Below are 13,136 nucleotides of genomic sequence, written 5' to 3'. Positions count from 1 at the left end.
TAATGACCTTATGTCATTAGAGATGACACACACACCCTATTTTTTCCTCACAACTCATGAAAGTAAGTTAGACTGATAGGATAGTGACTAACCCAGGGTCACTTGGTGAATTTCAGGGCTGAGTGGGGATTTGAATCCAATGCTCCCAGGTCCTGTTCTAATATTCAAACCAATATACCACCTGGTTCTGTGGCAGCAGAATGAATTATGCACAAAACAGCCCTTTTCAATAAAATAAAAACTATAATCAATATTTATAAACCTCTTTTCACCATAGAAGCTAAAAAGCAGTTTATAGATCAACCAAAACAATATGGTACTTAAAATAAAAAGGGCAGGTGAAAATGTTAGTTCCATAAACAGGCATATTAAATACAGCTTACTTAAGACACCTGCTGAAATAGGAAAGCCATTGTCAAACACCTGAAGTTCAACAGTCAGGAGGCCTGTCTGTTTTCAGCTGGGAGGGAGTGTCACCGAACTTGGCACTCAAAGATATAAGGAATCAGAATGTCTGTGGGCAGGGGGTATAGCTCAGTGGTAGAGCATTTGACTGCAGAATGTCTGTGGGCCTTGGAGCGGTGGATTTGTGTCAGCAACAACTTTGCCACTTGCTCAGCCAATACAAAGTGCCACTTTGCTCTGCCCAATCCGCTCTCCTGCCACCCACATTGAGTTTAAAGGCAAAAGAAAACTGAGATCCTCATTTGCATCAGAAGGGTCTATGGGTTGGTTCAAATATGACTCCTTTTGGACCCAATCTGACCCTCTAAATTAACCAGCTTTTCAGCAACATATGACTTTCAAAAACTACTAGCATTGCAATAGAAATGATCGTAGAAGCAACAGGTACACCAGTGTGGTATAGTATTTAGAGCATTTGACTAGGACCTGGAAGACCAGGGCTCAAATCCATACCTGGTCATTAAGCTCACTTAAGTGACCTTGGACTAGTCACTTTCTCGCAATGTAACCCACCTCACAGCTTTGTTGTGGGGATAAAATGTGGAGGGAGAAGAATATTACACAATATTGAGCACCTTGGAGGAAAGGTGGGATATAAATGCAATAATAATAAATTATCTACATTTCTGAAACTTGATGACAGTGTGACCCATGCCTTCGAGAAATAATTCATTAATTGTTTTACATTGCTAGAAGCCTGGAGCAATAGGAACCAAATGAGAAGCAGTTGAGAAAGTGAGCCAAGTGGCTCATAGCCTGGTGGCTATCCCCTGTATGGTGTCCTGTTAAAGCATTTGACTAGGTCCTTGGAGCTCGGAGTTCAAATACCCACTCAGCCATGAAGCTCACAGGGTTATCTTGGGCCAACTGCCTTCAGCCCTGACTCATATGGTTGTTGTGAGAACAAAATGGGGAGGGGGAGATGCATGTATAACACCTTGAGGCCTTGGAAAGAAGGTGGAACAGAAAGGTAAAGATAAAAACAAAATAAGGGGGGGAAGCAAAGAGCATCTGCAGAAAAAATTGCAAAAGAACAGCTCTGTATCAACTCAGCTTACAGACTGTTCCTGTGCTCAGTGAAAAAGACATGCCTTAGATAACTGTGGGAAAACAACAAGGGTGACAAACAGGATCTTCTCAAGGGATTCCACCTTTCTACCCTATTGATAGTCCTCACCTCCAACTCCTTCTCTTTCTCAAGCACTAAAGCACCAGGATGATCTTGGATTGTTTCTTCTGACAAACTCTCCTCCGAAGATCTATTTCGGGACTCTGCTGCTTCCAAGCACTGGATTAAAGCTTCTTTATTTTTCAGAGACAGACTCAGTTGCTCAATACATCTAAAATTACAGAAACTGAACCATGATGATGATTACATAGGCAGAGCAGAAGGGAAAGACATAAGATCTGACTGATACATCTAGTCATTGAATGGACTTATCACAACTTGTCCCCACAACAAGCCCAATGAAAATTAAACAAAAGCAAGAGGCATTATCAGAGTTCAAGGACATTCCAGCCAGGCAGAATCACTTGGAATGTGAAGGAAGGCCAGTAAGGGGTGTAGTCAAGGGAGATCGGACCAATTTGACAAAATGAGTACTTATCCATAATAACAGCCTAACCTGTCCTTTTCTTCAAGTGCTGTCATCACATCCAGAGCCTTTGACTGGCTATTTGTAATCAAACAAAGTTGTTGTTCGGCTGCAAGTCTTAGTACTCTCTCCTGCTCCGTCATTGCAAAGGCCTTCTCTGCTTCTTCCTTCGCTACCTTAAGATCCTGTACTCAGAAAATAAGAGATGCATGATGAACCAACCGTTCATGGCCAGTGAACTTTTGCAATTCTTTCTCAAGCACTATTGACCCTCCGGGGCTCATTTGCCCAGCAAGGATCACCACTTGTGGTGGAATTTAATATGACATGTACTTTTCTGGACCACAATAGACTTGATCACATACAAGAAGTAATGCTCTGATTAAGTTACAGCTACATACTTGCATGGGAAAAAGGAGAACTATTCATAGGAGCTCAGAAGAAAATGAAATGCAGGAGAGTACAGAGGGTGATAATTACTTTGTGTCCATTCACCAAAAACAATATTAGATAACATAGACATCCTGGTACAGGTCAGCCAATTAAGACGTTTAGTGTGAGAAAATTCTCTTGATGTATTCCAATTCAACTGCTTAACATTGCAATCCACCTTTGATGTTCTTTTGTTCAAGGATGGCCAACATAAAGACAGTTACTGACAGTCTTGAGAGGCTAAAATATTCCTCCACCAGCTTTTCTATATTACCAATCTGCGGGCAAGTAGGGTCTCAGCCAGCATACCAGATAGAGCTGGTAGACAGCTGCCCTGGACACAGAATTGGCCTGCACCTCCATGGACAGCTATGAGTCCAAAATTGACTCCCAGGCTGCATACCTTCAGGGGCACAGTTACTCCATTCAGGACCAGGGAATCCCTGACACCTGATCACCCCTTCTCCCCCACACAGTACTTCTGTCTTATCTTGGGATTCAATCTCAATCCATTAGCTGTCATCCAAACTCCAGATACTCACATTCAACACATTCACTAGTTCTGATTTAAAGGAAGAAGTGCTAGGTATCATTCACATTCTGGTGAACACCCAGCCCAAACCCCCTGGTGATCTCTCCCTGCAGCTTCATATAGATGCTAAAAAACAAGGGGGAGAGGATGGAGACCTGAGATACCCCACAAGTGAGTGCCATGGGGTCTGAACACTCACCTCCCAACACCACTTTCTGGACTCAAACGTGGAGGAAGGAGGGGAACCACTACATAACAGTAACCCTCAGCTCCTAACCCCCCTAGATGGTCCAGAAGGACACTAGGTCTGGGCAATATCTGGCTTTCAATAGTGTGATATATGAGCAGCTAAACATCATGATATATTGAGATATCTCAATATCTGAAATAAGGCAGGAACTACACAGTGGCAAACAGGACAATGTCTTGCCAACTGCTACTACTTAAGGGTCTAAAACTGTTGAATGATATTATCAATCACCTCAATATGTGTGAGGCCTAGCCCTAACACATATTGCAATTTGCAATATATTGCCAGGTCAAATATTAGGAAACAGTTATCACGATGTGAAATGCAAACTAGTTTTGCCCTAAAGGACACCATGGTTGATGGTATCAAAAGCTGCTGAGAGATCCAGCAGAACCAGGAAACAGCTTTCACCTCTGTCCTAGCCCATCCGAAATCATCAACAAGCACGACCAAGGCATTTTCAGTCCCATGATGGGGGCTGAAACCCGACTGGAAGGGATCCAAATGGTCTGCATCTTCTACATGTGACTGGAGTTGCTCAGTGACCACCCACTCCATTATCTTTCCCAAGAATGGAAGAGTTGAGACTGGGCAATAATTGGCCATAATAGCCAGGTCCAAAGATGTTTTTTTAAGAAGCGGCTTAAAACCACTTCCTTAATGGGGTCCGGGAAGACTCCCTCACAGAGGGAAGCATTCACCACCCCACAAAGCCGATTTCCCGGCCCTGCAAGATTCATTGTTGTTGTTGTAGTTGTTTAGTCGTTTAGTCGTGTCCGACTCTTCGTGACCCCATGGACCAGAGCACGCCAGGCATTCCTGTCTTCCACTGCCTCCCACAGTTTGGTCAAACTCATGTTCGTAGATTCGAGAACACTGTCCAACCATCTCGTCCTCATAGTGTCCAAAAAACACAGTCCCTCCCCTCCAACCTTTTCAACATTAAAGTGCAAGGATGTGTGTGACTCAAATCAGGCATTCAGTAGCCTTGCCACCACTGGTGCTCTGCTTCCCCTGTATACCTGGCTGACTAATCATTGCAGTAAACAAGGGTGTCACCTCAGCTGCAGTAATTGCCAGCTGACCCTATATGCATATCCCAGTTCACCTTGGCCCATGAAGCCCTGGCCTCAGGGTTGGACCATAAGTCAGTCTGAGCAACCTGTCACCCCAAGTAGCAGCAGCAGTCTTAGTGCCTTGCTCCACTTGCCTTCTTTGAAACACAGACCTGTACCCCTGACCTGCCTCTGGCACCTAAGATTGTTACAATGGCTGGCCCAGCCTCTTTAGACTTCATCCCTGCTTCAGCGAATGACAGTCAAGAGCAGGAACCCAACCCCAAACCCATCCCAAGGGAGTGAAGGGACAGTTCATGTCCATTGTTCATCCTACCTCAGAGAGAGACTGAAATATCTGAGTTTTTTCTTACGTAGGAAAGTGAGGGCTTATTCTCAGATTATTACTGAAAAACAACAAGTGCTCTCCTACAAGATCCAGCAAAGTATAATAGCAGAAACCATAAAACCACCTGCACAAGCACTATGAAAACATATTGCCTTGCCTCCTCTAAGTGGCTTATCTTGCACTTCAAGCTTTCTTCCACTTGCTGGACTTCCTTATGAGCCTCTTCCTTCAGACGCTTGATTTCAGCATCACCACCTTGAGCCAAGCTTTCCACTGCTTTACTGCAAAGACAAAGCACAGATCCTTTTAGAAATTTAGGAGATTGTCACCAGACTTCACTCACTCCTTAATAAATCAGAATCAGCATTACAGTCGTACCTCGGGTTGCGAACACCTCGGGTTACGAACAACCCGGGTTATGAACTTCACAAACCCGGAAGTATTTTCGTCGCGCGCGCGCAGAAGCACCGCGCGGCTTTGCGCATGCGCAAAGCGCAAAAATAGCGCTTTGCGCATGCGCAAAATGGCGGTTTGGGCCCTTTTCGGGTTACAAACTTTTCGGGTTACGAACTGCGACCCGGAACGGATCCCGTTCGTAACCCGAGGTACCACTGTACTATAATGTTATTACCAATATCTCAGCCTAACCTACATTGCAACATTTTAGTGAGGATGAAATAAGAAGGGAATTACAGTATGTACACAATCCTGGGCTTCTTGGAGGAAGTTTACTTGGTTATTTTAAAGCATTTATAAACAGCTTATTTATTTTTAATCTCTAAGTGGTGTAAAATATAAAAACCAAACAATATATTTAAAACAAAACATAAAACTGATAAAATAGCAATATAAAAACAAGCAAAGCAGGTATTATTCAGGGGATTCAAAAGTTGAAATAAAGATCTGTCCCTCCAACAGATGGCTTCTTTCTTATTTGTCTGTCTGGATTCCTGGTCACCAATGGTGATTTGTTCAGGAAAAGGCTGACTCAAGGACAGAGATGACAAGATCATATTGGCGGGAGAGGAAGATTTTTTGAATGTGGCACACAAGTTGCTTACGTGCAAAGGGATATGCCAGCATATCAATCTCATTTCAAGAAACTTGGATCAACTGTTTGAACTGACACTGCATGAAGAGAAAAAGTGTACCTCTTTAATAAGAGTGACTTTCCCAGTACAAAAACCAAAAATACTAGCCCTAATCTAGTGTTGCCATATTTTAAAGAGCAAAAAAGAGGATGCATTTGCAGACTTTTAACTACAGATCGCTTTGATGACTCTCATTTTAAATACCCCTACTATATGTAGGCTATAGAAGCTGTGATATATTGCTGGCAGCAATGTTATTAACTTTCAACAAAATAACAACGACAACAACAACAATACATATTGCTCCCTCACTTGCCACATGAACTCATGTTCACATCCATAAGCGTGCACAGAACAATATATTAAATGGTTTAACATGTACATATGGACTCTTCTTAAGGGCAGGCAGATGTTAACTCTTGCACTCCCAGACTCCTTCTGAGAGAGCCAGTGTGGTGTAGTGGTTAAGAGCGGAAGACTCGTAATCTGGGGAACCGGGTTCTCAGCCCCACTAACCGCACAGAGTGTTTGTTGTGGGAGAGGAAGGGAAAGGAGAATGTAAGCCGCTTTGAGACTCCTTCGGGTAGTGATAAAGCGGGATATCAAATCCAAACTCCTCTTCTTCTTCTTCTTCTTCTTCTTCTTCTTCTTCTTCTTCTTCTTCTCCTCCTCCTCCTCCTCCTCCTCCTCCTCCTCCTCCATGATCTTATAGCTGACCTTTTAGTTCAGCCACAAGAGAAGGGATTTATACAATATGTAGCTGGTTTAAGACGCTGTTCTGTTGTGATTCTGTGCTGCAGACCAGCTTAGCCAGGTGTCTTAGATTTCAATCTAATGCACTAGGAAAGTTTTCTTAGGTTACTGTAAACAAAAAAATGGACATTTTGCCAAATTTTAAAAAGCTGCCCAGATAGAAATTTTAATCCTGAAAAAGAGAACATGTCCGAGAAAAAGAGAACATATAACAACCAGACCTGAAAAAGATTGTGTGTCTTGGAAAAAAGGGCATATGGCAACCCTGCAGGCTAATCAAAGACTCCATCTGGAATGCAGACTGCAAAGGCTAATCTCTGAATAGAAACCTGGGAGAAAGCAACAACTGCTAAAAGAGCATGACACCTTCAAAGGAGGGCTATTAGCAAAGGATGAAAAATGAAGATGACACTTACGAAGCCTTGATGAGCAATCGTTCTCGCTCCTGCAGTTCTCGTTTCAAGCTTTCCAATTCAACTTTGAGTTCAATGTTCTAGTAGAACAAGGGAAGAAAAATAGTAGCCACCTCAGCTCAGGAAAACTGAGAGTCCCACCTTCCCAGCATCTCACCCACCACAATATCCAATTTACATTAAGCAACTGGGGAATGAAACATTTACATGACTTTATACCTCATAACAGTCAAACAAAAACAAATACAGTGGACCCTGCGGATACAAATTTAATTCGTTCCAGAGGTCCATGTGCACCCCAAAAATTTCATAAGAAGAGGCGCCACTTCTGCGCATGCGCACACAGCAAAATCCCGAAGTATACACTTCCGGATTTGCCACGTTCGCAACCCAAAAGTTACATTACCTGAAGGTAACGTAACCTGAGGGTCCACTGTACTCATCTGTTTAAAACAAGGGCATGGAAACCTTTCTCAGCCCAAGGGCCACATTCCCTTCTAGACAATGTTCCAGGGGGCAGATGCCAGGATTTCGTGGAGCCAGAGACAAAATCAGGTAGAGCAAAGAATGCATATTTAACCTTTATACAGTAAACTAGTTTTTATACATTTTTACCAGGCAAAAACGCTCATGGGGAGCATGGAACAGAGTTGGTGAGTGGCATGGCCTGGGGAGAATAGATAGTCTGGAGTGTTTCAAGGGCCAGATAAAGAGGTCTGGAGGGCCACATTCAGTCTCCGGGTCTGAGATTCCCCATCCCTGGTTTAGGAGAGATGACTAAATGTATATTTCACACAATTACATCTAATTCTTCTAGAGTTACTGTAAATGTACTCTGATACTGGAAATTTGGCTATAACCTGTGAAGAGCTACAATGACACAAAGCAGCAACCCATAGAGATGTCCCAGATTTGATCATCCTGGTAGGCAGAAAAAAGTTCTCATGTACTAGAGGGACTCTTTGCAGGCTGTCTTTAGCAGGCAGAGTAGTAATAGTAATAGTAATAATGACTTGCTGTTCAGGCTAGGACTTTGTCTTGGCAATAACAATCTTTAATGGCACTGGGCTTGTTCTGAGTGCACAGTCCAGCATCAGTGGTCTCAAACTAGGCAACAGATATACAAATGCAGTATACTTCTGAATATCAACTGTGGGGAATAACTCTTGTGTTCATGCCTTCTTGCAGGCTTCCTGGTAGAGTCCAGTTGGCCACTGTGGGAAACAGGATCCAGGACTGGAAAGACCTTTGGCCTGGTCCAGGAGTGCTCTTAAGATGGCAATTTCAACAATAAATTACACAGATTAAGGTTCTCATAGATCTGTATACATCAAGAGTCATATAATAATGCAATTCATAAATTCCAAGGCGATGCTAAAATACTCCCATAAAGAAAAGTGGGGGGAGAGCCAAGGACATATACAAATGTAAGAAGAGCCCTGCTGGATCAGACCAAAGGCCCATCTGGTCCAGCATCCTAGTCATTGTGGGGATGACGTGGGGAGCCCATATGAAACACACAAAAGCAACAGCGCTTCCCTTGTATACATACAGAGAAGACTCAGACTGAAGATTTGAATTGATACAGTTCATTTAATTATACTTTACATTCAAACACTGTTCAAATGTGTTCCAACATTGCAAAGGATTGTAATTTAAAACCATCTTGCTCCCCTGAGCCTCAGCAGTTGCAAGAGCTTAGCCACAGTGAGAGCAATCCAAATCCATTCAAACCAATCTTCAGTATTTAGGTAAACTATCACCTCTGGTTGCTTAAGAATCCCACTAAGTAAATTAGGTTCAGAGGCAGCCAATATCAACGGTTGTTACCTTACAAGCATTCATCCATTTATTCACAGATTGCTGCCTTATCTGCAGGTCTTCAACATTACTACTATTATGGTACATCTCCAGAATATATCTATCCCCTTGAACCTTATTTTCTAATATGAAGGTCACTCATTAAAGATTTCCCCTGACCTATTTCCGGTTATCGTAGGAGGATGAAATTGCACATGTATAATGATACATCTTTCCATAGGTAACAGTTTCTCCTGACATTTTTTTCTGCTACAGGTACTAACATGGAGTAATGTCTGAAAATGCAACTAGTTGAATGCAGAGTGGTCATCAGGTTCATGTACTTGAAAGGGCACACACCACAGGAGACATTCAATGAGATGAAAGGGGACTTATGGGGAGGATGCCCCATCGTATGACGTAGTCAAGCACTGGCATCATCAGTTCAAGTGTGGTCGGACTTTGGGGGAAACGGCTCCCATTCCTGGGCAACCACAGTCTGGCATTGATGAAGACACCATTCGGCAAGCAGAGGCCGCCATTTTGGAGGATTGCCGCATAACCGTTCGCCAACTAGCTACAGATGTCAAAATCAGTGTGGGTTCTGTAGAAAAAAATCATCCATGACCATTTGTGCATGGGAAAGGTGTCTGCACAGTGGATTCACCGGCTGCTGATGCCTTTCCAGAAGCAGGAACGAGTCACATGCTCACGGGATCTTTTGGCCATGTGTCACAAAACCCATGATGACTTCTTCGCCAAACTAATTATTCAGGACGAAACATGAGTCCATCATTATGACCCAGAGACTAAATCCCAATCCAAACAATGGAAGCACTCTGCCTCACCACCTCCAAAGAAGGCATGTATCCAACCGTCAGCCGGCAAGTTCATGCTCACGGTGTTTTGGGACCAGCGTGGAGTAGAGATGATGGATTTCCTGACAAAGGGTACCATTACCGGGACATACTACTTGCTGCAGAAATTGCTGAAGGCCATCAAAATCGAGGTGTGGTATACTGACCAAAGGCTCCTGCAGGATGAACACCCTGATTCATAACTCACATGTTGCTCAGACAGAAGCACAGTCCTGTGGCTATGAAATCCTTCCTCACCCCCCGTTATTCTCCTGACCGTGCACTATCTGACTTCCACCTCTTTCCAACCATGAAGTTATTTTTGAATGGCAAGCTTTTTCCAGACGATGAAATGCTGATTTCTGAGGTCAAGTCGTGGCTTCTGACGCAACCTGCCAACTTCTACAGATGAGGTCTTCACAGCTGCATAAAGCGATGGGAGAAGTGTGTGACTCTTGCTGGTAGCTATGTAGAGAAGGACTAATAACTGTGCCCAGTTTTAATTGTCTCAGTCCACAGGAAGTACGTCAGGGGAAATCTTTAATGAGTGCCCCTCGTATTTCCCAGGCATAAGATACATTTAAAGCACGGGTCAGCAAACTTTTTCCTCAGGGGGCCGGTCCACTGTCGCTCAGACATTGTGGGGGGCCAGACTATATTTTGAAAAATATAAATACCGTACCCTGCAAGCAGGTCCTGCAGCTGCCTCTGGACCTGGAGGAGGAACGCACTCTGCACATGCTCAGGAGCGCGTCTCGGCGCCACCCACTCACCAGCGTTGTTGACAAGCAGCAGCAGCTCCATCGGCCCATCCCTGCGGAGTTCCCAGGTGGCATGCATCACTGCGGCCCTTAGTCCAATGCTAGGTCGGCAGGCAGCACGCAGCACGCAGCTCACCCTCCAGCTGCTCCAGCGCAGCCGCCGAGTGCGCCACCAGGAGCAGCACCAAGCCGGGTGCGGGTACAGCAAACAAACCAAGCTCTGGCTGAAGCTGGCTGAAGCCCTGCGACATACCCATGGACAGAGAGGCCGGCGGGCGGGAGGCGGATCTGGTCCTACCCTTGCCCTAGAGTGCATATACCTACAGTCTGAGCCTTCCCCACTCGCCATCTGGCCCAGCATCCGCACCCACAGCACTTGTAGCTAAAGGGCTCCCTGCTCCAGAAGGAAACAAGCAGAGGCTAGAGGAAGAAAAAGCTCTGCCAAGATGCCTGACAGCAGAAGAGGCCACCCCCAAAGGAATTGAAAAATGGTACCTGCCACTCAGAAGATGGTGGAAGCTGTGTAGGACTAAAAAATGTGTGTGTGTATCTGATAAATTATATTCTGATTAATCACAGGTAGAAATAGGGGAAAATCACAGGGACACATCATCATAGGGACACAAAATCATGGGACTAACACAGAAATCGTAGCTAAGAACAGTTAAAAATGCAAAACCTAAGCAGAAGTGAAGCCTAGCGTGTAGAGCAGGGTTGGCAAACTACGGTCCGTGGACCGGATCAGGCCCGCAAGGGTCCTTAACCCGGCCCAGCCACTGTCTGAGCTCCTTGGAAAAGAAGACAAAAAAGAGGGAAGTTGTCATGCATTCTTGCGTGAAGTCCTCCTTCAGGAGGTGCAGGAGAAGGAGAAGGAAGAGGCAGAGTTACCGCTGGCAGCAAAAGAGGCACCATCCAGGGTGGGGGAAGGGGCGAGAGATTTATGTGGGGGTGGGAAAATAGAGAGGGGTTGAGAGAACAGGCAGGAGCTCTCCCCGCTGGCTGCATGGCAGCGATCTGGCCTCTGCTGCCAGCAGGAAGGCACTGGACTGCGGGAAGGCCTCTGGACTGGATGGCCCTTGTGGTCTCTTCCAACTCTATGATTCTATGGAGACCTTCCTGCAGTCTGGAGCTTGCCCCGCCACTGGCACAGTGGTGATTTGGCCTCCACTGCCGATGGGAGGGCCCCCATCCCACCCCCGAAAGCGCGGAAGAGGTGCCGGCAGCAGGAGGCCCAGCAGGCCACAACGCAACACCAAACCCAGGAGAGGACCCCCCTCCCATCCAAACAATTACTATCATCAGTGCAGGTAAGAAAAAAAAATATTTTAAATTTTATCATCTACAATACTGTCTGGCCTGCCTGGTGCTCTTACATGGAATGTGTCCTTTTAAAATGCATCTGTGGGTTATTTGTGGGGCCTGCCTGGTGTGCATAGGAATTCGTTCATAATTTTTTTCCAAAATATAGTCCGGCCCCCCACAAGGTCTGAAGGACAGTGGACCAGCTTCCTGCTGAAAAAGTTTGCTGACCCCTGATGTAGAGTATGCTTTACCAGTGTTTTAAACATAGAACTGATGAACTCATGTATTCTGCAGTGAATATGCTTAGGAACCTAGTTGGAGAATATGCCTTGCTTCTCACATGTTCTCTGTTCTCATTTTAATAAAGAGTTAGAAACACGGGAAGCTGCCTTATACCAAGTCAGACCAGTGGTCCACACTGACTGGCAGCAGCTCTCCAGGGTTTTAGGCAGGAGACATTCCCAGCTGAGGAATGTTGGTGATGGGACCTGGGACCTTCTGCATGCAAAGTGAGTTCCTTGATCACTGAGCTATGTAGATACAGATTTCAACATTAATATGCTTAGTTTGTTACAAAGCACTATTTATTACTTATTTGTTGTAAGCCGCCAAGACAACTATGTTATGAGATGGCATGCAAAGGCCACAAACAAATAAATTTTAAAACTGCAGCTTCTTCATGGATGCTGCCTGCCCATAGTGACAAATAAATGTTTACAATTCACCAGCAAACCAGAATCAGAACCATGGTTTGAGATGCATTCTGAAAAATATGACTTGTACTCCATGGTTACCAGTAATGATCCACCTACATATGCTGCATCAGGACATTTAGTTTAGGATGGTGGGGCTGAGAGGATGGAATATAAAGGCAGATGAGCAGCTCAAAATTATGTATTGGCCATTCCATGTCTGGAAGCTCAAACCATGATTTGGGTTCTGATCTATGGTTAGCACAAACCAAGGTTTGATGTGACATCTGAATTATGCCAGGCAAAACATCTACAAAATGAACAGTTGCTTTAAACGAGGCATTAGCAGCTGCAAAAATGGCACTCACTACAGGGAATCAGCAGCTGGATTTTTTGTTAAATAGGTTATTATCTCTAGCATTCATTTGATCATTTCTCTGTATGGCCTTACAGAACAAAGAAGCAAAAGAAAATGCAAGCAAGAGAAGTAGACAGCTTATATTAACATGGATCATCTTTCTGCTGCAGTTTGATGTGCAAGGATTATAATGTAATTTCTGAAAGCCTTTGTTTTACTGATAAAAGTGTCAGACCGAACAAGCAATTTAAATTAAGTAGGAAGGAAGCTCTTTGATTAAAACTCCTAGTAATGAAATTGTTTTATTTTAGTACTGAAACAGCATCGTTTAAGAAGTAATCCTACACATCATACAAAGGTCATTCAAAACCCCTTATTACTGTACATCTCATAGTTGAAATATAACAAAGGCATTCTAACACCTGGGAATT

General features: G+C 44.3%; 1 protein-coding gene across 5 annotated transcripts in view; it reads right to left on the bottom strand.

The window, feature by feature from the left end:
* Positions 1-13,136, bottom strand: part of CDK5RAP2 (CDK5 regulatory subunit associated protein 2) — a 136,192-nt gene that overhangs the window by 111,449 nt on the left and 11,607 nt on the right. For all 5 annotated transcript variants that reach the window (XM_035113723.2, XM_060270294.1, XM_060270293.1 and 2 more), the window contains exons 5-8: positions 6,939-7,015; positions 4,836-4,959; positions 2,091-2,245; positions 1,643-1,805 (exon numbers count right to left, since the gene is read on the bottom strand). In XM_035113723.2, coding sequence (XP_034969614.2) covers positions 1,643-1,805; positions 2,091-2,245; positions 4,836-4,959; positions 6,939-7,015 — 519 coding nt within the window. The remainder of the gene's footprint in view (positions 1-1,642; positions 1,806-2,090; positions 2,246-4,835; positions 4,960-6,938; positions 7,016-13,136) is intronic.

This window comes from Zootoca vivipara, chromosome Z, assembly GCF_963506605.1.
Source record: "Zootoca vivipara chromosome Z, rZooViv1.1, whole genome shotgun sequence".
NCBI classification, from domain to species: Eukaryota; Metazoa; Chordata; class Lepidosauria; order Squamata; family Lacertidae; genus Zootoca; species Zootoca vivipara.
Note: the sequence above shows the minus strand (reverse complement) of the source record. Positions and strands in the feature narration are given on the sequence as shown.